This window comes from Fundulus heteroclitus, chromosome 12 (assembly GCF_011125445.2).
Source record: "Fundulus heteroclitus isolate FHET01 chromosome 12, MU-UCD_Fhet_4.1, whole genome shotgun sequence".
NCBI classification, from domain to species: domain Eukaryota; kingdom Metazoa; phylum Chordata; class Actinopteri; order Cyprinodontiformes; family Fundulidae; genus Fundulus; species Fundulus heteroclitus.
The window spans coordinates 19,285,428-19,309,583 of NC_046372.1; the positions used below are offsets into that span (position 1 = coordinate 19,285,428).

At 39.0% G+C, this 24,156-nt stretch overlaps 1 protein-coding gene across 1 annotated transcript in view; it reads right to left on the reverse strand.

The window, feature by feature from the left end:
* Positions 1–383: 383 nt before the first annotated feature.
* Positions 384–24,156, reverse strand: part of LOC118564870 (nitric oxide synthase, brain-like) — a 49,841-nt gene continuing 26,068 nt past the window's right edge. The window contains exons 10-28 of the mRNA XM_036144204.1: positions 22,843–22,944; positions 21,018–21,212; positions 20,822–20,907; positions 20,186–20,330; positions 19,243–19,347; positions 19,111–19,169; positions 18,916–19,029; positions 15,257–15,431; positions 14,750–14,888; positions 11,028–11,106; positions 10,626–10,819; positions 9,460–9,629; positions 7,701–7,911; positions 6,945–7,032; positions 3,612–3,733; positions 3,247–3,395; positions 2,761–2,955; positions 2,446–2,564; positions 384–414 (exon numbers count right to left, since the gene is read on the reverse strand). Coding sequence (XP_036000097.1) covers positions 399–414; positions 2,446–2,564; positions 2,761–2,955; positions 3,247–3,395; positions 3,612–3,733; positions 6,945–7,032; positions 7,701–7,911; positions 9,460–9,629; positions 10,626–10,819; positions 11,028–11,106; positions 14,750–14,888; positions 15,257–15,431; positions 18,916–19,029; positions 19,111–19,169; positions 19,243–19,347; positions 20,186–20,330; positions 20,822–20,907; positions 21,018–21,212; positions 22,843–22,944 — 2,463 coding nt within the window. The 3' untranslated portion in view covers positions 384–398. The remainder of the gene's footprint in view (positions 415–2,445; positions 2,565–2,760; positions 2,956–3,246; positions 3,396–3,611; positions 3,734–6,944; positions 7,033–7,700; positions 7,912–9,459; positions 9,630–10,625; positions 10,820–11,027; positions 11,107–14,749; positions 14,889–15,256; positions 15,432–18,915; positions 19,030–19,110; positions 19,170–19,242; positions 19,348–20,185; positions 20,331–20,821; positions 20,908–21,017; positions 21,213–22,842; positions 22,945–24,156) is intronic.

Below are 24,156 nucleotides of genomic sequence, written 5' to 3' on the forward strand. Positions count from 1 at the left end.
CCATTTTCTTGCAAATACATAACCTCAAAAAAAGCCTTTTAACTGCAACAATAAACACAGAGTATATTATATTTCTTGATTATATTAATTTCTTTGTCATGCATTCACAATGAGGCAGTTAATGACACTAAGTGCACACATTATGAATCATTATGATCAATTTGTAAAGTTTTGGAAGTATCATCAAGCGAAAACAGAATATCAGAACAGAACATTTCCAACTTGCTACAGACAAAGTTGCAAAGCCCAACAAAACCGTTTAAGTGGTATAAAAAAGAAACAAAACAAAGACCCCCCCCCCCCTTTTTTTTTTTTACAGTACAAAAATTGGCACAGTATTCTTTAACCAGCGTTGCCGTGTCCTTCGCGTTGCGTTCATCTAGCCTCCTTTCATCAACCTATGAGCAGAAAACCCTGAGAGGAAAGACAGAAAAGGAGAGACAAACGGACAGAGAGAAACGGACATAAAAAACAAAGATGTTACAGTCATTACTCATCCAGTGAGCAGGGGCTTTGATGGCCAAATGTGAAATTCAAGTGACAATCCACACAGGAACCATCATCTGTGATGCATTATGTTGGTACTTAATGAGGCATAGTGGCTATGTAGGGCCCTTGTTTAGCTCTCATGGCAAGGGTATATGAAATGTATAATCTTGAATACGCACAAAAAAAAACAGAAACAAAAACAGAAATGCAAAAGCACCATCCGCTTTCACTTTAATCCTGTTTAAAGGCCTCTCGCCACACGTTTCTATGGTTACTCGCTCTGTTTTCATCTGAATGTCGGGGTGACAACGTGCTGCTGCCAAACAACTCCGGGATGCAGATCCAAGTTGACTTGAGATGAGAATAGTGGCGATAATCTCATTGTTTGAGATTCATCTCAGTGGATTTACATTCTGAAATCAAGACTAACCTGCTGCTACAGCTGAATGTAACCAACTGTCAACAATGCAATATTGGATAAAAGAAAGAAAAAAACTAAATTATGTGATTTTCGTGTTGTACCAGTAACTGGATGAAGCCTAGTACACACATACCGGTATTTTAAGAAGCATCTAATCTGCTAAAATTGTCTCTTTCCTACTGTTACTTAAATGCCAGAGTGACCTGAGCATCCTCAGAGTAATGAAACAATGACCCTCCCCCACGTGTTGCTGCATGCTGCTGGCCAGATGGCTGAAAGGTTTTTACATAAAGAAAGTTGGCTGCTTGGAAATATTCTCCATTCTGCCCTTAACCCCAAGTTGCCTCCTGACCTGCATATCAGTGAATTAATGTGTTGTTTGCATGTGACTGTCTGAATGTGGCTTTAGTATGAAGCACTTTGACTGGGCAGTGTGATTAGAAAAGACCTATATAAATGCAGTAAGTTTACCATCTATGAAAAGCATGTACAGTCATTGTGTCAAAACTAATTGAACACCTCCTATTACTCGTTTGAGGTAACTTTAACACTTTAACAGACCAATTTAACAGAAACGCTGCTTATAGTATGTCAGATACAATTTTAATTTGTTATTTTTGCTTAAGCCTGTATCAAAATGAATGATAGGTAAACGCAACATAACATAATAATCAACATTTGTTCTCACTTTTTAGTAAATATGGTATTTTTACCTAAGGTTATCATTACATGTTTATGTAAATGACAACATACTACAAATGTAAGACAAAAACCTATAAAAACAAACAATGGATAAACAGATCAACACACACACGCACACTTAATTTTAGGCATGTCATTTTAAAACTAGTCCATTAATTAATTGTTCTATTAGGGACTTTGATTGTTCCAATGGAATTGAATGAAAGAATTGTTATTTTAGTCAGTCTAACTAATATAGGGTAGACTGGAAGTAAAATATAGCTCCTGGCTACTACTTCCCAACATAAAAAACCTCCACCTTCCTCAAATTTGATTTAAAGTACTCGATTTTAAATGAAAAACAATGTAACATTTCTTACAAAAATATATTAAAAAAAAAACACAGATGAGAAATAGAATAATAATTCTACATGTGTGAATTGCCCTTAAATTAACCATATTTTTCCTGGTTAGATATTCAGAAACTGAACCACTTAAACGTTAATGAAGAGAAATATGTTTTTATGAGTGCAAAATGTTGATTAATTCATAAAAGCCCTAGTATAAAAAAAACAGGCACGACATATTATGTAATATTTTCCTTAAAAAGTGTACACCTTTAGCTTTAGGAGAAAATTCTAATTCTGGTTTTCTTTTCCAGCAACTCAAATGAATATGCAGAAGGTGATGATTAGAACATTTGATCTTAATGGCAACTGGTAAGTGAAATCCTAAAATCTCCAGTTGGTTTACTTGGTAATTTACTTGAATAATCACATCTTTTTACTTGCACACCAATAAAGATCACTTTTCCATCTGAAAATGGCTAAAAATTTAACTGCCAAACCATTTACTCATCGGAGTCCTTTTTGTTCTCTTCAATGTAGGCGATGGACTCTGAGCGAAGCCGATTGGTGACCTCATAGGTGCGCAGAGTGACACCAAAGATGTCCTCATGGTAGCGGTTCTCATCCTGGCAAAGACAAGGCAGCAAAGGTAGGAAAGCAAGACATAAATGGTAAGAAATTATTGATAATTATACTAAGAAAAATTATGGAAAATGTAATTATATTATATTTTCGTGCTTATTGAGGATTCCAACAAATGGCCCAGTAGGAACACAAACATCTAAAAAGGTGTTACTCGCATTGCTTAATGTTGTTTCTTACCCGGAGTTTGTTGATGTAGAAACCAGCATCTTCTGTACTCATTTGACCCTGCTGCTTGAAGATTTGCTGGACGGTCTTGAGAACATCTCCGGCCATCGTCATGTCCCCACACACATAGATGTGTCCACCTTCCTTTCTCAGGCAATGGTACACAGTTTCTGACAAGTGCTCGCGCAGAACATCTTGTACATATTTCTGGAGCAGTTAAGAGACCAAGTTTAAGACAAAAAAAGTGGACAATGTGAAGTAAGGACACTGAACATAGATATATGGTAAAATGTACAAACTACGAGGTGAAATTCTAAAAGTACTGTTCAGATAATAAATATCTAAACAAAATTTTTCTACCAATTTAATTTGTGTTCATTGAAGATTTATTAACCAATTAGATGAATTAAAGTAAGACTTGAATCTTTTTTAGGGATAAAGCACCAAAGTTAACATATGCTATTCTCTCAAAGCACTGGTTATGATTTGGTGGTTTACCTTTGGTTTGCCAGGTTCTCTGGAATAAGCTGCGTAGAGCTCTTTGAACACTTCTCTGTTCTTGGCCTGGAGAGTCTCGTCCTTGTAGATGTGGTCCATCTCAGACTGTCGACAACCGAACACCAGGATCATGGGGCATGACTTAATCCCTTGAAAATGACAGCAATTTGGAGTCAAGTCGCTGCTAGAAGTGTGATTGTAGACATAATACATTGCAGATCAGTGCATTACAGATGATTTGGTTTGAATAGAATACCGAAAAGCAGTTCTCTGAAAATGATGCCAGTGGATATTTTCTTTATAATGAGATTCTCCACAACTACCAATAGTATCTCACAGGAATAAACAAGATGAAAGTGACCAACCATTTTGCTCAAAGTCATACAGTCTTTGCTGCCAGAAGCTTCTGAATGGTGCAATGCCCGTTCCTGGGCCCACAAGGATGCAAGGTGCTTGGTTGTCTTTGGGAAGTTGGAAAGATGGTGCACTAAAATGACAAATTATTTAAAAAAATAATGTAAAATAATCCCATAAATGACAACAAAGGTGGTAATATTTAAAGACACACAAAAGATGCGTTGCAAGAAAAGTTTAAGCCTTTGCTCTTGTATGTAGGGTTGTGCGTTGAGATACGCTTAAGGCTGACATTGACTGTTTTTGAGAAATTTCAACTCAATGTTTTTTACATATGATCAACTTTAAGTTAGCACAGCTCTCCCTGGTGTTAAATCACACTTTGTAGGAGTGCACCAAACAGGTTCTATAAGTTTAAAAAGGTTATACATGTTTATTTTCTTTCCCTTACATGTCCTTACAATTACCCAACAGGTAAAAGGAGTTTTCGTCTATTTACCACAGTTGAGTCTATAGGCTCCATTTGTCAGTTCATGAGAGAGTAGTTCAGACTGAATCCTCTGGGTGTGTGCACTGCACACTCTCGTTCACCTACCTATTTTGTTGAGCCTCCACTATAATAAATCCATTAGCAAGAGAACACGGGCTAACTTCAGTATTTATAACCTTACCTCAGAAGACACTACGTCTCTAAACAAAAGAACTGTGCAGTCGCAGCGGCCTGTTCTCCCATGCAAGGGCACAACGCTTGGGTGTCATTTCAACCTGTCGCCAGAGGGGGCAAACTTCTGCAAAAACTTAAACTTGCACGATGCTCCTTTAAGTTGTGTCATTTTCCCTGTCAGGTACTAAGAGTGTGATGACAGCTGGAGGAGATAAAGGTATGGATGAAGCAAAACCTTCTTCAACTAAATAGCTCCAAAACCGAAGCCATCCTGGTTGGAACTCCTCATCAAACCAAATCATTATCCATAACCAGCATCACCTTTTCTGGCACTAACATCCCGCTCTCATCAACAGTTAGTAATCTTGGTGTAAAAATGGACTCCCAACTCACTTTTGAAGCCCATATAAATCCCCTATGCAAGACCTCTTTCTACCACCTCCGTAACATTTCCAAACTCCGTCCCATTCTCTCCCTCCCAGATGCCTAAAAGCTGGTTCACGCCTTTGTCTCCTCCAGACTGGACTATTGCAACGCAATTCTCATTGGGATCCCTTTAAAAAGTCTGAAGAGGCTTCAGTATATTCAAAACTCTGCAGCTAGGATCCTGATGAGAGTGCGGAAACATGAGCACATTACCCCCATTCTCCATTCACTACACTGACTTCCCATCTCCACCAGGATTGAGTACAAGGTTTCCCTCCTCACACATCAATGCACCCCCCCACACCTCAAAGAACTTGTCAGCCCACAGAAGACAACCCGCTCCCTTCGCTCCACTCACTCAAACCTCCTCCATATTCCCAGAACCAGACTCAGGACAATGGGAGATAGGCCATTTTGTGCTGCTGTCTCACATCTGGGAATGGCCTCCCTGACACCTTGAGGGCACCTCAGTTCACTGAGTGTTTTAAAAAAGGCCTTAAAACATTTCTTTTTAGCAAAGCTTTTGGTCCCCTTTAGATGTTTTTTCTCTCTTCTAAAAATAGTTCCTTTTTGTGCTTTTCTCTTTTTTTACCTGTAGTACTTTGAGATCTTTTGATGGAAAGTGCAGTATAAATTAAATGTATTATTATTATTACAGCTGCATGAGTATGCAGTTATTTGCTCATGTGTACCATATGGTTCACATTTAGCATGACTGTAATGCCTCATTTTACCATTTAAACATACTATAAAACTAAAGGATCATGTCCCAACCAGGAAAACATTATGCTGAGTAAATTCTGCATCCTGGTTCTGATATTTCACAAGAGCCTAATGTGATTTTAGGTGTGGATTTGCAGGTAGAGCAGAGACCAGCAGATGAATAAATCACCAAGTTAAGGCGCTGTTGTACATCTAACTTTTCTCTCCAACCATTTTATAGAGGCAATTATGAAAAAGAAAAACAGCTAAGATGTTGTATATCGTTTATGAGAGCTGATCCTGTCAATTGACATGCTTAATCATAAACAGAACATGTGTCAAAGATCAACATACACCTCTTAGTGAATAGAAAGTGACTCCAGCTAAAAAGTGGTGACGTTTTTCTTATTGACATTTAAAGCAGGAAAATGGGAGTAAGAATAGCGGAGAATCATGTTTAAATACAAGTCAAGGGGAGATATGAGAACTACACAGATATGGCAAAGAGCAGGTTTAAACACTCCAATGACAACTGATATGCTGCCTCAACAGAGCCGAGATCAATTAAGTGCTCATGATTGCCCCAGGTAGCCCTGCGATTGGCTAGTTACCCGGGTGAAATGGAAATGAATTTCATTACTTCTGGCTCCTTTCTTCACCCAAATCATCAAACCTTATGCAGCCTTAACAGTAAATCAAATTTGACAAGTTGCAACACTATAGGAAGTCATCAACAGCATTCGTTAAGGTAGGTTTATTTTCTATCATCTGGAAACTTTGTTGATTTAAACACCCTGGAGAAGCAGAAACAGAGTTGCAGAAGCAATGTCCTTACGATGAGACTCACGAAATTACAGCCGTAAATTGAAAGATTTTGCTTATAAAATATCCAACAAATATAAAACCCCCAACTGTATTAAGCTTTGCTGACCAGAACTAACCAATTTTTTACTTTTTCCCCACATCATTCGCTGTGCACCTAAAACAATATTTTAAAAATGCATACACAATAGCTTGTTTAAACAGCATGAATCTATATCTAATAAGTTTTGTTTCAGTTGCTTTTGAACATTGAAAACTGAGGTGAATTGTAACATCTTTGGCCACGTTGAATGCTAGGCTGTGTAATACCAGCACAGACACCTTGTGTCAAGCTTATATAACACACTGTAAGGCCTACGTTTGCCTATACATTATCAAAATGTTGCTAGAGGAAGCATGTCCTGACAAAAATACTATATAAGAATCCCATGACCGACAATGAACGCGGTAACATTTAATCTGAATTTGACAACTTCACTGTTACACTATACGATGTACCAAAATTCTCTTAAATTCTAATGAAAACATTATATGTGCATATGTATTTACATTTACTTAAAAGTTATTAAACACAAAAAGACTGCACAAGTACTCTGTACAGAAGTGATAAAGTTACACCAGAAGGGTGATGTGGAGAGGGGGGGCACCAGATGTTTTATCTACAGAAGGAAACGGGTGGCAGGTTTTCTAAAACGTTCGTAACAAGAAGGTTATTTAATTTGATCATTACCTTCGGACAAAACACGGTACCATCTCTCCTTTCTCTATCCTGTTGAGCCACGACGAACATACTCCATGATGGATAGGTCCTTGCCCACCTGAAACAGACGATTACCGAGCAATCACTTTAAGTGCACAATGTAACAGGAGAAGAGTGGCCCTAGCACACCTACAAGGCTAAAGTAATCTCTTATTTTCTCTTACAGGAGGATAGGGGGGGAAAGAATCACTGTAATAAAACAAGTGGTCATGCAATCAGGGTAATGTTTTAAAATAAGCAAGCAGTGTATGAGGGAAATTACCAGCGAACACGGGTTCATTTGTAGCCATTTCCTACCCGGAAATTATAGATGCTGAACGTGAACTTTGGTCCTTAAGAGCAATGTGCAAGGCAGGGTTATAAAGGGATATAATAAAGGGATACAATGTGACCCCTCCTGAAATTTGGAAAATACTTTGATTTAAAAACCTGGAGACAGAAATACCGCTTCTTGTACATGCATGGTTTCCATGTTCAGAGCTCTTGGGACCAACCTAACTGGTTTTAAAATAAAAAGAAGACTATAGGAAAGCCCGTCTTCTACAGTTAAGATTTAAACTGCTCTTAAGCATTTTATGCTACCTCACTTCAAAAGATCCTGAACTATTCTATTATGTTTAGGCTTCCAGAAAGTTAGAAAAATGCCCCAAGTTACAGCTTTGAAAGAGTAGGAGGTAGCGAAGCTTTTACGGGAAACAAAGCTTTAAAGTACTGCTAGATTCTTACCTCTGGTGCGATAGGAGACCACGGCCACCGTGAGGTGAATCTCTCCTGGATACAGGTCCGGAGAGGAGCTGATGGAGTAGTAGCGAGGTTGCAGCAGGGGAAGCTGAGTGAGCAGCAGAGTCGAGGGCATCTGGATGGAGGGGAACTCCTCCAGCACCTCCACTAGCGTAGGGTTGTTGTACCACTTCCATTCCTCGTACTCCTGCAGACCCTGGATGGTGAAAGGAGACAGCGTGAGAAAAACAGACTGCGTCAAACACAGTTTAACAAAGTTTTCAATCTTACAATTATTTGCCGTTTTTAGGCTTGGACTTAACGCATATGCGATGCAACAGACTGAATGGAGGAAATTAGTTTTTTTTTTTTCAGCTGATTAAACATTTCTGTCTCGAAAGCATGAGGCATCTACAAAAACAGCTTTTCACCATTCAGAGCCCAACTTTTTTGTGTCACCTACAAATGTGATTAATTTAGAATATTGTGTCGAAGCAAAGAAAATAATAATAAAGAAAAAAAGTTGAAAGTTTGCTTTGTTCTGACACGGTGTCTATTGAGAAGACTGTGGTGTTTACCATTCTGGGTGAAAGCACAGTTTGATTTTCCTATTTTGTGAAATGTACTTGCTGATTGCAGATTCAAAAAGCTATTTTTGTAAAACAATCCTTCATGCTTTTCAAAGCATTTGTCAAGTTTATCATATTCATCACAGCGTTCTGTTAGCTGTGACATCATCCAGAGAAGACAGATCACCCGCTATTACCATCTAATGTAGAATAGATTACTGGATCAAAGTGTGCTTCTGTGCTTTTTTGTCTCTCTTGTTGTGTCTTCTCTAACCCCCAGTCGGTCGAGGCAGATGACCGTTCATACTGAGCCTGGTTCTGCCGGAGGTTTTCCTTCCCGTTAAAGGGGAGTCTTTCTTTCTACTGTCGCTTCATGCTTGCTCAGTATGAGGGATTGCTGCAAAGCCATGGACAATGCAGACGACTCTCCCTGTGGCTCTACGCTTCTCCAGGAGTGAATGCTGCTTGTCAGGACTTTGATCCAATCAACTAGGTTCTCTTATAATTTTTTGACCAATTTGTATAATCTGATTGAATTTGACTTTGGAAAGTGCCTTGAGATGACATGTTTCATGAATTGACGCTACATAAATAAAATTTAATTGAATATTGTTTTTACTTTTAAAAAAAGATAGAAAGGTAAGTAACCTTTGGCAAAATTAGACAGTTGTTTGAGACTTAATGAAACTAAAAACAAAAAAAATGACCGGCTCTGTTGAATGCACTGTACCATTTAATTTTGCCAGATTTAGAAGCCCTCTAAATCTTTCCCTCTAACTTTAGTGACAACGATTCTACGCATGAGTCACTGCTTGGCCTCCTCCAGCCTTTTTCACACATCAACAAAAATGGAGGGCGATTTGTGGGAGGCACCACAATGGGGGAAGGACTCCTGGGTTACAGCGATCAGCAGCTCTAATTTGGCTCCAGCTAAGTCCTACTGTGCGTGTTTTCATGGCGCAAGGTGCATCAAATCTGCACTGAAAACCATCTCCCATATTTTAGCAAACATAATGAACGGGTTCTTCTCTGTTGCAGCTTAGCCACATGGTGAATGTTTGATTTTAAATGTAATTCAAAGCACTAAGTGTCAAAGCCAAATGTGTTCAGGTTGGTAAAAATTAGAAACGCGGTTTTAAAATTCCTCCAAATGCTCAATGCAGTATGGAAAGAAATGGATTGCCAAGTAAATTTACCTTACTGAGGATTTCTAGTTTCCTTTTCTGTTTGTCATTGGTTGCCAGAGCAGCAAACTGTTGCAGCAGCACAGGGGTTGGCGGAGTGGTAATATCCAGAAAGCACTGAAAAGCTTGGTAGATCGTGCAAGGAGGAATACGGGTCTCATTTGTCCAATTACTTATAACACCTGCAGGAAAGAAAAAAAAAAACAAACAGAAACAATAAAGTTGGTCAGATCGGATGTACGCATGAACTTAAACACCAGCGGCAACTATTCTCCCAAAAGTTTTGAAAATGCTTTTTGCTTAGCTTGTTCTCGAGTTACAGTGCGTTGCAACAGTATTCGTCCCTCTTTCCCACATTTTTTGACATTATAGCCACAAAATAAAAATCACATTACATGATGCCTAGGACATAATTGGAATCTGTGTAATGTAACTGACGTTCAATCTGTATCTTTGTATCGAATGTATTACAGACATGAATGTTTATAAACTGGACTTTTTTCTGCGCATTGGGCAGACACTTGCTTAGAACTGCCATTATGTGAATTGACTGAAAACTGACACACACGTCTCCTGCTTCAGTCGCACAGTAGTTTCAGTTCAAAGTTTTAAAAGTGTGCCATACATTTGTAATCAACACCTTATTAATTCTTTTCATTTGGCTGGCATCCAGCCATCCAAACATTCATCATCTTCTGCTTATCAGACAATGGGTTGTGATAGCATGGGTCCAAGAGGGAAACCTCTACTTGGCAACTAGCGCTAGCTTGCTTTGAGGGATTCCAAGGCGTTCCCAGGCCAAAAGCAGGACATAGTCCCCACAAGGGTTTTGGCTCCATATCTCGCCAGTGTCCAAAAAGCTTCCATTTTCAGGCTATATTTATATAAACCACATATGATTAGAAATAAAAATAAAATTATGTTGCTAAACAGTCACAGCAAATCTCTCAGCTGCATCCCTCAGTGTCACCACAACTGCCAACATGCAGCTAAGCTGAAAGCTCTCCGGGACATAGAAACCTTAGGGGGGTCTCTCTGTAGTCTGCTGAGGCAAGAGATTTTGTATCTTATTAACATTTCCATTTTGACATGGTTCCCAGATTTTGAACTGCGAGCGTCCTGATTACACGCCCACTGTATTCACACAGCGGCGTGAAGACGCTAATAACATCACCCACCTAGCGCCGTGTTCCTCTCCTCCAGGAACTCCACTTTGACGATTTGATTGACAGGCGGAGCATCCTCCAGTTTATCTATGAGCGCCGTTACCAGGTCCTCGTGGTTGCCAGGGAAGATGCCCAGATGGTCGCCGGGCTTGTAGCACAGCCTGTCGTGGCTGTTGGTGTCGAGCCGGACTAATATGGTGGAGCGACTTAAAAAAAAAAAAAAAAAGAAGAGAAAAAGATTAGAGGTTTAAAGGAAAGAAGAGGAAAAACATTGCACCCTTTTCCATCTGTTTCATTCACTTCCCACATCATTGTAGAGCAGAATGAATAAGTTATGCACATCAAGCATGGATTTCATTTAGTCTAATCTTTACATGTAAAAATATGAGACGCTTGGCAAAAACCAAAGCTTACTTGGATTTCGAACTTTGTAGGTTTTGAGCTTCAATCATCTTTGCTCCATACACTTTCTTCTTGTGAACACTGTACAATGCTATAAGGCAGACAGAAATGAGACGTTATTACAGGTATCCCCAATAATTCTTGATTTACTGAAGGGTCAATACACTTTCAAGGTAACCTCATCAAACACCCTCGTCAATTCTAGATGAAAGTTCAGCTTTTCCTTGTTGTCTGAAAGTCTGGAATTATATTGTGAAAAACAGACAACTGGGTAAGGGTTAATTTTTTAGTTTCTAAAGATCTTTTTTTCATCTAAAAGACAAATACCATAATTTCTGTAGATTAACAAAATTTTGCTAACATTCTTTATCATTGTTTAGTTAGGATTTTTTTTCATTGATCTATTTACATTTTGAATTACTGACTGATGTAACTTTCCAATTTAATATCTGAAGTAAATTACTGTTTGAAGAAATTTCTCAAAGAGTCATTACACACATTTCTGAATGTTTTAACTTTTGTATTTCTATCAGAACTTATGAAAAGTGAAAATTATGTTTTTCAGAAAACATTGCAGAAGTAGTGCACCCACTGCACAGTGGCGCAGTGGGTAGCGCTGTTGCCTTGCAGCAAGAAGGTCCTGGGTTCAAGTACACCCCTGGGTCTTTCTGCATGGAGTTTGCATGTTCTCCCTGTGCATGCGTGGGTTCTCTCCAGGTACTCCGGCTTCCTCCCACAGTCCAAAAACATGACTCTTAGGTTAATTGGCTTCTCCAAAATGTCCTTAGGTGTGAATGGTTGTTTGTCCTGTTTGTCTCTCTGTGTTGCCCTGTGACAGACTGGCGACCTGTCCAGGGTGTACCCCGCCTCTCGCCCGGTGAACGCTGGAGATAGGCACCAGCAACCCCCGTGACCCCATGAGGGATAAAGCGGTTTGGAAAATGGATGGATGGATGGCATAAATACCAGGAAAGTTTTTTATTTTTTAAAACACATTAGCATGTTATGGTGGTAAACAATCATGGGGAAGACTGATGTCACAAAACTCATTGAGACCCTCCTCAAGAAGCAGGGTGCTGTATCCAAGCATATTCATGGGACGTTTGAGTGGTTAGCATGAATAGAAAAGCGCTATATAATTTCTGTCCATCTACCAAATTTATCCCTCCACCAAACTGCTTTAAACTTCACCCACATGCATGCCAATCTCACTCAGTAATGCAGGCGTATTCATATACAGATACACAGCCCCAACCCAGGGACACATTGACATGTGGCAACCTTCCAGTTAAAAGACAACCACTGAGCCATATTCCTCCAATCTGGAAAAGGTGAACTAGTGACAGGGTTGAAGCCCCCAAAGCAATAAAGGAAAGCTCACTGAAAAGTGGCATGGATCAGGACAGGAGTCGTTCTTCATGAGCCAAGCAGGGATGCTCATGTCATACGGCAGGTATTGTCACCTGTTAAACACCACCAGCAGCATTAATGCACCTGCTCTAATAACCACGGTATCAATGCGCTTGATTGGACACCGACCAGGCCTCAATCAAGTCGAATCAAAAGGGCAATTTCACAGCTTTTTCCCGCTAGTCCTTAAAGGTTATTTAACTTGGCTTGATATTCTTAAACTGGGTCTAGTTTAGACGAACCATCATTGGCACCATTTCATTTAGGTTTTTCAAAAACAAACAAAAAAGGATATTACAGAAAAAGGTGCAAACTGTTGAGTGCCTCAGTAGAATTATCCATCATGCTGTCCATATTTTACAAAATATGACGGACTTTGGAAAAACTGAGCCAATCTGAGTTGGCGGAGATACAAAAAGATAAACAGTAGCATTCAGTAAAGAGGGGCAAGGTGGTTTTTGAATATGAAATAGATTTTATCTATTGTATATATTAGTGAACAACATTTAGATAGAGCGGTTTATTGACGGACAATGCAATAGTCCTAATTAGTGTGTGGGTGCATTGCAAACACCATTATACTAATTGTAACCTTTATACTAATTGTAAGGACAATATTAACAATAACAAGCAGATTTTAGCCAGTTTTACAATAATTGCTATGATTGTATTATTTGCAATTATTTCTCAGAACAGACTCCCATATGTAACGGCTCCAATTTTTGTGCTAATTGCATGAATTCCTTCTTGGCATTTGTTTTACAACTCACACAAAGCTATGCAAATAGTAGAATCTAACTCTCAGCAAGAGATTAAACAATCGCAGTATATAAAGAAAGAAATCCTGTCATTTGGTGATAAGAAATCCCTAATTAACAGCAGTTCTTCGGGCTTTACTCTCACCGGCTTCTGTTGTAATCCGTTCGGTGAGAATTTTAGTAGCTTCAACCTTGTGTTTACACGATTCTCCCAGGTTTTTCATTTTTGCTTCATTTGTCCGCAAAAACTGCGGGCAGGCTGATTGTCGCTTCCCCGCCATTACTCCAACTATAACAGTTGTGTGGGTGGTTACTTGATGGAGAATATGGTTTCATGCTTCAAAATTACACTTGTGTCGTTATTGCTTTTTACAGCTCGGTGACTTAATTCAACCGTGGTAATGTAATGGGATAAATATTTACCTGTAATTGGCTGTAATCACATGATAGACAGAAATGTCATTGTGTGCCTATTCTAAGGAAGGTTAAGGGGAAGGAAAAAGCTCAGGATCAAAAAGATGGTTTCAGGACATAGGCTACAACTGTCACATTCCTTGTGTTAATAATTTAAGTCTGAATTGGGAAGACAACATCAGAAGCATTTTACCTGGGAAAAACAAAAAACAAAAAAAAAAGGAAAACTGTTGTTCAGTGGTCCAAAGTATTCTTTAAAGATGAAAGCCGAGGTACAGAATTCAGGTTTCATGAAATGCAGCGTGCTGATTGAGGAGCCATGACTTCTAAACATGTTTTCTGGTGTGTTTCATTTAATCTAAAATCGACACAGAGATGTACTAGGAGATTTTCGAGCATTTTATGCTTCCCTCTGCTGACAAGCTTTATGGATACCCTTTCTAGGCGTTATGCAACGTGACCAGTATGACTAACAATATAGTGAGCCTGAGTAATGAATTTGTGTAGTATTTAAAATATACTATAAGCTTCTCTCTTCAAACTGAATTACTGAAATAAAAGACCTTTTCAATTACATACTAATTGAGATGCACCTGGAAAGATTTAGAAATAAAACAAAATGTCAAAATGTTCTCTTGGTATAAAGCCGGTATTGGTTAATGTTTTTCTTCTCGGTTTTTCTGCGCGACTGATGGAAAGCTGGGTGTAGCCTCTTCCCTTTTACTCCAAGTCCAAACAGTTCTGTGGGTGATAACTTGACAAAATAGTTATACGCTTCTAGATTACAGGTGTCAATATAGTTAATGCAAATGCAGCTTGGGGGGTTAATTTACAGGTGAGCATTCATTTTGCTAAATAAACTACTATCATGATACATTAGAAGGCTCTTGTACTTCCATCTTAAGCATACGATTCATAGATAATGGTAAGCGTTAGATAATTACAGAGAAATCTATTAATTTGGACTCCAGCCTTTAAAAAAGGTAAAATAGCTTAAAATTGCATCAAAATTCGTTTCCACAGCCCAGCCTCACAGCTGAGTCATTGATAAATTACAGTTATTTTGTGCAAAGCTACTTATCAGCACTTATTGTCTGCTTAATATCAAGTCACTCTCAGCAGTTCATAACCATGCTCCCACATGATTACTACCTTCTGTGAGTGCAGGGGCCTCGGCGGTGTAGGTTAGGCGGAACTTGCTCTTCTTCCAGCTCCGGTCATTGCTGATCAAGGAGTCGTTGGCCTTCTCGATGTTCACATCATCACCGACACAGAACACGTCGCAGGCAGCCTTTATGCGCAGTGACAAAGCCACAAGAACATCCCCGTCAGAAAAAAAAGTCACTTTTTAAATCTGCTGCATAATAAAAGCATTTGGAAAATGACTAACACTTTAGAAATCAGAAAACAAAAAGTTCTTCAAATGTCTCTTTTTTTTTTGTTTTTTTTTCCACGATGCAAAAGTGCGCCCTTATAAACCTTAAGTTGTTTAAAAGAGTTAAAATGGCTTTTTGGTGTGGTTTGTGAAGTTTCTATGGGTGCAGGCTTTTACAACTTGCCCTGGTAACTCCCCCAACAATAAAAAAAAAACAACAACATTGCAATCCCCTTTATGCAACCACAACACAAGCCTTTTAGGTCTTCACCTAAGGAACCAACCTTAAAAACTTTCTTGGCCCATGTTCTGAATGATTCCTCCTGGCCACACAGCTCATCTCCTTCTCCCATGCGTAGGATGCGCTCACCCCCCAGCTCTTCAAACAGCGTGTCCACAGCGTGGGCAAAGGCGCAGAAGTGTGGGTAGGCCCGGGAGCCAAGGCCAAACACTGAGAACCTATACAAAAACAAGTGCATCAAAAAACAAAAAAAGGAGCTTACTTCAAATAACAATAATAAAAAAAGCAACACACAAACATATTCTACTGACAACTGTCATTACAGAACCTTTTTTGAGTAAACTTTTTACAAGTTGTTCGTTACCATGTTGATGTAACATTCTTTTTTTAGCATCCAACTTTAACTGAGTAGTCTTTTTAACTAAGTTAAATACTGTATAGCTCTGATATTGGAAAGGGAGTTTGAACACAATCATTCATTTGTTGATGGTAAAAGGCTATAAGAACCAACCTGAGCCTATGTGAGAAAGCAATCCTCCCCTAAACTGGCAGTTGTTGCCATGTTAGCCAATTAAAGGTGGACTTTCTGGTGTCTTTTAGATCATTGTAAGGCTACATAACTCAAGCGTGCTTAAAGTTAATGGTGCAACATGAGCACTGGACATTCTTTTTAGTTGCTTCCAGTAAGGAGAAGAGCTTGAGGTTCCATCCGTCATGGCAAGTCATCAGTGTTCCTGAAGTGGTAAACCAGGCCCAGACCTTCACATCACCACCACCATGTTCGATTGCCAGGATGATCTTCCTTCTCTGAATTGTGGGTTAGGTTTACGCCAGATGGAATACGGGACATACTACTTCCAAGATACTCCACTTCTGTACCATCGATCCACAAAACATTTTCCAAAAGTTATTTGGAATTGTCAAGACTTTTTTTTTTCCTTCTTTTTGAATGGAACCAGGTTTTGTGTTACATTTCATCAGCTGTGCCTTTGGTCTTAAAATGTTACTATGGATACAATTTTTACAATTTAACAAATTTTTCTTTGTTACTGTTGAACCTTGACTGAGCCATGTGACACCAGATGGCTTTAGACATTGTCAGATCCTCTGTGACTTCCTGAATGAGTTGTTAATTCACTGATACATGTTGGTACGCGGACTTCTCTTCATTTTTCCATCTTTTCTCCACTCAAGGACACAAAGCCTTAGAAAACACAACAGTACAAGCTTGTCCAGATAAATAGTTGTCGACTGGAACAATAACTCACTTTTTAATATTATAATTCTGATATAAAATTTGCCCGCTGATCTAAAACATTTTAAATCTGACAAAATAAGAAATCTTTACATTTTTAAAAACACACATACATACATACATACATAATATATATAGATATATAGAGATAGAGATATAGAGAGAGAGAGAGAGATAGAGAGAGAGAGATAGAGATAGAGATAGATAGAGATATATATATACATAGACATAGATATAGAGAGAGAGAGAGATAGAGAGAGAGAGAGAGACAGAGACAGAGAGAGAGAGAGAGAGAGAGAGAGAGAGACAGAGAGAGAGAGAGAGAGAGAGATCATAGACAGAGAGAGAGAGAGTAGAGAGAGGAGATACAGAGACAGAGAGAGATAGAGAGATATAGAAGAGAGAGATAGACAGAGGAGAGATATAGAGATAGTATAGAGGAGGAGAGAATATAAGTATAGATATATAGATATAAATAGACATATATATAGATATATATAGGATATATATATATATATAGACATGATACAATAATATATAGATATATATATAATTATATATATATACTACCTATACATATATATATATATATATATATATATATATATATATTATATATATATATATATATATAGCAAACACTTGGATTGTTTCTTATCAGTATAAGAAAACCTTACTATACCCATCTACTAAGAAGCAATTGAACTTTGTTCTAAGATCAAAAATCTTTTTTTTAATATCTGATGATATGAGTTCCAATAGTCTATGCAAAATGGGACAAATTCTGGCAAATAGAAATAAAATAAAAAAAGGACTGCAGACTTTTAGAGTAACACATTTTGGAGGAAGTGTCATTTAAGTGATGGTATGAGTTTTGAGGGTTCCCATTAGGTTTTTGCATTTGCATTAAGAAATTCTGCAGTGAAAGGGGATCACGGGGGGTGGTTGGGAAAATTGGCAAAATTTCAAGGTATTCTTCTCAACTTCGACGAGCAGTCTAAAGGATTCAAGCCAGTGCTGGAAGGAGAGGTTGAGGTCAAAGAAGAGGTGCAGGAGACGGTCTGGGTTCCAGATGAAAATAAAGGGTGCACAGCTGACAAACTGACAAACCTGCTGGTAGCCATCAGCGGAGTGGAAAAGTATTAATGAATGAGAGCAGTGACGTGTAAACTCCAAGTAACAACCCATCATATTTTAAATCAATGGCAAACGTGTCATCTCTAAGTTCAGACAACAAAAAGCTCAGGAAAAGGATACCATAAAATAGATTTCTCACCCAGGAATTCTGTTCAGACACATTACACTTAGTTTCAGTACTTTGTCCTTTCCCAATAATGCTGTGAATGTAGAAAATTTGTTTCCTGTCATGTTCATTTTAACACTGATATTGAAAATGTAGCACCACAAAGACATAATCCAAAGCCCCTTGCAGATAGGCATTGTTTAGATTCCAAAAATAAACGAACTAAAAGCACGCTCTAATTCACCCGTTTTGTCATGGTAGTGGACGAGAGCAGTACTATTTTTGCCTACCCGCGGGACCTGTAAAAACTAACCAATCCTTGCCATTTTGTCCGAAAGGCAGGGATTTGCCAGATTTTTGTTCCAGCTCTCACCCCCTCTGATCTTCAAGTTATGGGGGTATCACCTCATCTATTTGTTGTCCCATAATGCCAGTGTGCGTGCACATTCATTGTTAGTTGCCACTTGCTCGCTGTGCATGCACACTTCTAGTGTTTATGTATCTGGTAAGCTTAGTGATTAGCTTCAGTGTTAGCATTTCAGTAAAACAACATTATACCAAGTCAACAACAGTGATTGCGGTGTGATGGTGTTTCTACCAGAAGGATCAGTCTTTGGGTTTGGGGGACAAAACATAGGTCCAGGTTGGTTTGGATGTCTATTTGCCTAATAAATGAAATAATTTATTGGCTTGCTTATTCTGATGCTAAGATTTGTTTGAGGATCTTAAACAAGCGTGACTAAAGGTACAGATAAGATGCCCGCATACTGGACACAGACTTTCTAAATTCATGTTGTCAAAAGCGTGGCAAATATTGCAAACCCAGATGGAACCATGTTTCTTTTCTCACTTAAATACAAATGCAGACACGTTAAAATGATCACACAGGCAGCATTGTATTGGATGTTACATACAGAACTACAAGAATAGCTTATAATCACAATATTTGAAATTGGTACAGATTGTTCCAAAGGCAGTGGTGCTTTAGCTTCAACAAAGCTGGATTTTCAAGAACATGTTTACATTAAGCCTGTGAGAGTCCCTAGGCAAGGATTTCACCAAGCACGATTTCATTGTTTGGCATGCCTGAATCTCTTATTCATCTTGTTGTGATTATGTAGGTTTTGCTGCTTGGATATTTGGATACTTTCTAAATAGGGGACAAAGTTTTTAGTTTAAACAACAAATATCACATCTTATTTACCTGACATTAGCAAGAGGTCCTGTGCTCTTAAAGTTGACCTTGACCTCTGGTTCATCACTAGATTTTCGAGTGTCGGAGTAAGAAGATACGCTGTTGAATCGAACCTTGTAGCTCCTGTGGATGGGGGGTGGGGGGGGGAGTTGAAATATTGAGGTTTTTCCTTTGATATAAATAGGGGGACATAGCTTTACTCACTTTCTGTCCTCTGTGTTGGAGGTTGGGTGGCGCATTTCCATTAAGGCAGCTCCGAATTTCTACACCAACAAGTGAAAGATGGTTATTCTGCTATGATCATTCAACAAGACCTTTGAGGAGTCGGAGTTATACCTCTCCATTTTCAGGTGGATCCCCGTTGCCAAATGTACTGGTTACAGCTAAAACCAGCGTTTCGTGCTCCAAGTCTACCACATCGTACTCATCCATGGAAATAACCTGCAGGCGAAAGATTTCTGTTCAGCAGGACTCCCAGCAAACCGAAACGTTCTAGTTTTCATCTCGCTCCTCTCCGCACACTCCACCCGACAGATGCCTTGAGCGTGTAAATTAGGGCCGAACACACAGCAGCTGGCAAAGGAGTAGGTTGTAATGACCACTCTGTCTTCGCCTCTAACGAGATGATAATATGCTGCCGCCACACACATTGAGCGGCCATGATGCACACAACTCAGCATGGTGCGCGTCTGCCATGGGCCTTGCTTGGCTTTCATACACACACACACACACACACACACACACACACACACACACACACACGCACACACACACACACACACACACACAAGCAAAAGGCGTGAAGAGGTTCACATCTGCCCTCCGTTTGCACACACCCACTCTTGCTGACGCACAATTGCATGCATGAGTGTCTTTTTGTGTAATTGATCACAGTGCGGACAACAGGAAGGAGAATTAAGATGCACCCTAGAGGGAATCCACTGAGTGCATGATTGAGAGCAGCATCTTTTGCTCTTTAACAGATTTGCACGGCCACAAACGCTTCAGGATGTCGTCTTACACTACTATCTGTGCAACACTTTAGTGGGTAAAAGTATCCCTGGACTTGTGTTAGTCTACTGCAGGAGAAAGAGGTGACAGAAAAAAAAACACTTTCAGCTTCTTTCAGTCTCTCAGTTTACATTTACATGGCTTCGTCGGACAGAAAGAAGATGGGAATTATTTAAATTTGTGCTATTTCAATTAGACGCTGCTGAAATCGATCATCAAATCTTGCTCCACGTCTGAAAACACTGACGCAAGGTAGGCGCAAGAGTACCTTGGCATCAAAGGCGTGCTTGAAGATTTCACAGAGCGTTTTGGCATAGTCTTGCGATTTGCCCGTTTCAGTGGCAAACAGTATGGTGGCTTTAACCCTCTTGGCCATGGCTTTCCCCATTAGCTTTGCCGAAAATATCACAGCCCTGTGCAGAAAGAGAGAGAGGGAGGTGAGATGCAGAGACAATAAAAGAGCAAACACCTGAACCATCCAAGGTAAACTGATTCGAGGGCACAGTGTGGAGTCGTGTCTCCTGCAATGATCACAAGGTGATTGTTGTTGAGCTACTGTTGCAGGGAGCGACGGATGGGTGGCAATTCTGATTACCTAGCTTGTACTTTCCTTGAGGCAATTATATTAATGGCACATCATACATGCACACAAGCGCATGCTTAGACAAAAAAACTGACAGAACTCTGATTACTCCCAGAGGGGTTGATTGGATGAATTACACTGCTGAGTACATCAGCCTTCCTTTCATGGGTCGGGCTTTTATCAGGAGGGTGATTACTTGTGTAAATTAGCATTACACACAATCTATTATCTTTGACATTTAAGGGATGCAATATAGATACTTGGCTACGTGATTGAGCTAATAAAGAAAATCACTAATATATTAAAAGCAAGCTTATTTACTTGGCAAGGTTCTTAAATCCGATGGCTCTTTTCTTTATGGGTGTCCTGTTGACTCCTTTCCACACGTGGGTGTTCCAAGGGTCAGGCTTTTGCACACAGAAAAAGCATTAAAGACACTGTTTACTGAGGAATATGCCACATATAAAGCAGCCAATTTTGGTTTTGACTGGTTATTTTTAAATCTCGTCCCACTCACCTGATACTCAAAGGAAGGTGTGAGATGGTAGTTGAGCATTTCCTGGTGAAACACTGGCGTAATGCTTCCTGACATTGGAGGCACAATCCACACCCAGTCTCCAGGGCAGCCTCCTCTCACCCGATACTCATTCTCCATGTGCTTTATGAAGGACTCTGTGGCCGAATGATGGTCCACTATGGTCACTTTGCAGGTCTTATTTGTGCAGCAGAAACAGGGAAAGGAAAGGAAATATTTTGTAAACTACTTAAAATCAGGGAGAAAGTGACTAACCATTAAAATTTAGTCTGTGTGGCTGCAGATATTTAGGTATACCAAGAGAGACCTGAATAAAGCTGCATAAAACATTTTTATAAGCTTTCTGGAGGATAAAATTATGCAGATCAACCCGTAGTCCACGTGTTGCCATGTGCTAGTCAGCCACCTGAAAGAAGGCTTTTGCTTTTTTTTCCCCCATGCTTGCATGAAACACTAATTCAGGAGTTTTTAAAAATATCAGGCTACAAAAAACACATTTATTGTAGTAAAATTACCACAGGACCACTTACTGTTATTTGTCAGATAAAGCTAATTTACTACAGATTGCAAACTAGAAGCAGTTGCTGGCAAAAAGGCATAATATTGTGGCAGTTATTAAATTTAAATTTAGGGATGAGCCAATATATTGGCTTAAGTCTATTTATCAAAATCCAATTAACTATTTTTGATAACTATGAAGCAATGTTATATCAAATTTTGAGGTATAATTGTATCTAAAATAAAATCGTTGTCAAGTCATTACATCATTTTCTAATACTTAAAGTTATACTGTGAGAATTGCGTATCAGCCCATGCTTAGAAATAGTACGCATTAGCTTTCTAATGCATTAACTTCAAATAAAGAGTGGCTCTATAGAGCGATTAGATTAGCCAGTTTGACAAAACCCAAAGCTCCAAACATAGGTAATGGGCATCTTGAGTCATTAACTTGTATACAGCCCAAAATGCCCCAATCAAGTCCAGTCAAGAGGAAGAAAAAGTCGTAAAAGGTTGTTAAAATGGGAAATTAGGTTAATCCTGAAGTGATAAGGAATATTGATTGACAAAAAAATGTAACTGCCATTTTGTCCCCCCCCCCCCCCCCAAACAAAAATAACACTTGAAATAGTCACATTACAACCATACAGTTCAATGTTTTTTCCTGGCATTTTATGTGAGGGATCAACACAAAAATGTGCACAGTAATAATTGAAATGTATATAAAAAGAAATAAAAAAAAATAAAAAAAATCAAGAGGTATGGATTTATATTATTCCCCTGGTTTCAATACCATTCCTACTTTTACCGCCATGTAATCTGCAAGTCTTTGACAATAATTTATCTTCCTGTTTTCCACATCTGGATATCATAATCCTATAAAGAAACATCGAACCTTATTGTTGTAATATGGTAACATGAACAATTTTCAAGGCCAACACTGACACTGCATAAGCATCTCTAGAGCTGGTTATATGAGCAGCAGAAGTTAATGTAATGATCCAGACAGAACATTTAATTTTATTTGTGACACAGAAAAGTCTTCTGGCTAAATACCTCATTGTGAGTGCTTTTCACCACAGCCATTTAAATGTCAAAGTTTTATTAAGCCTTGTTTACGATTATGTAGGTCTACGCTGAGCAAATAACTCAGAAGGGTGTTGGTGGTGATGAAATCATCTCTGTAAACAAGCAGCTTGTGTGAATCCAATATGACAAAAGACTCTGTTGTCCCAAGAGGCCAAATACACAAACCTTCAATTCCCTTGAAATCTCTTTTTGGTCCAACTTTAAACAAAGGATGCATTACCTGAAAGCTGTAGAGAACAGCAATATTAATTTCAACAAGCGCCTGGTCTTTCCAAAGGGAAGATGTCTTCCTGGTGTCCAAGCCCATCTTGTTGGCAACATCCTGTAAAACAAAAGCAGCATAAATTAGAGTATTAATGGAATTAATCAATTTTTCTCATGAGTTATGCAATAACCTACACTTTGTCTTTAGAACAGACCATAAGCTCTCTTCCAAGAGCTTATTTTTTTTTAATCTGAAGTTTACAAAAATCTAATAAAAATGTCTGATTATGTCCCTACAATTAGGTGAATATCACACATAGCACAAAGAGCTAGGCAAAGCTTTCAATAAGAGATAATGAAAAACCAATGATTTTACAACCTTTAAAAGTAACTTTTTACAGCAGTAATTTCAACAGTCATCAGTATTCTCATATCATTTTGTCACTTTTTTTTCTGCACACATTTCTACATAGTTCAATAAAATCCCACCTAAACCATGTTAATGCAAAATATATTGAATATTTGCCATCTTTGTCTGGTTGGGTGAGCCTGTTTCGCCCAATATTCAGATATCAGAGCATCCTCTGGGTCCCATAATTTTATAGACAGTCCATTGTATATTTTCATTGCTTCAAGATGTCCAGACCCTGTAATTGCAAAATGAATCAAACTAATCCCCTTAGTTATCTTAGTCCTGTTTGTGCGAGGTGGTATGAAGTGTTTTTGCCCTCACCATGTTCTGCTTTTAACCATATTCAACAGTCATCACCAAATAACTCACACATCCAGCCAATCGCACACAATGAACTAGAGCATGTGTTTGGGATCATTACCCCACTGCAGGATATCGTATCAGCCGTGTTTCACCTGTCCGACAGAAAACCCAACAACTGATTCCAGATTGTAAACAGACGGGTCAACATAGTGACCGCTAAACCAGCCCAGCCGCCCCCTGACAATACTTCACATTTGATTTGAGAGTGTGTGCTGATTCAGATGCCAACGACTATCCAAGGCCACGAACCCACACTCTTCAGAGATGAAATGTTTTCTTCTGGCAACCATTCCAAATAAACGTTTTCATTGTTCAGCTAATCCTGCTGTTGTGAACGTCAGAACCCACAGGATGTAGAATCTACGAAATCTCTCTCAAATTTTTAGCAATTACCCGGAGAAAATCAAAGTCTGGCCTCAGGGGCAACTTGGAACGCCATGGAGGATTGGCAAGTGTTTGGAATGATTTCTAACTGAAAATAACCTTTTCTTCCCCCCACAGTGAAGAGTAGAAATTTCCAGATAACCCTTAATTTTTCTTCTCCATGGTTACTTA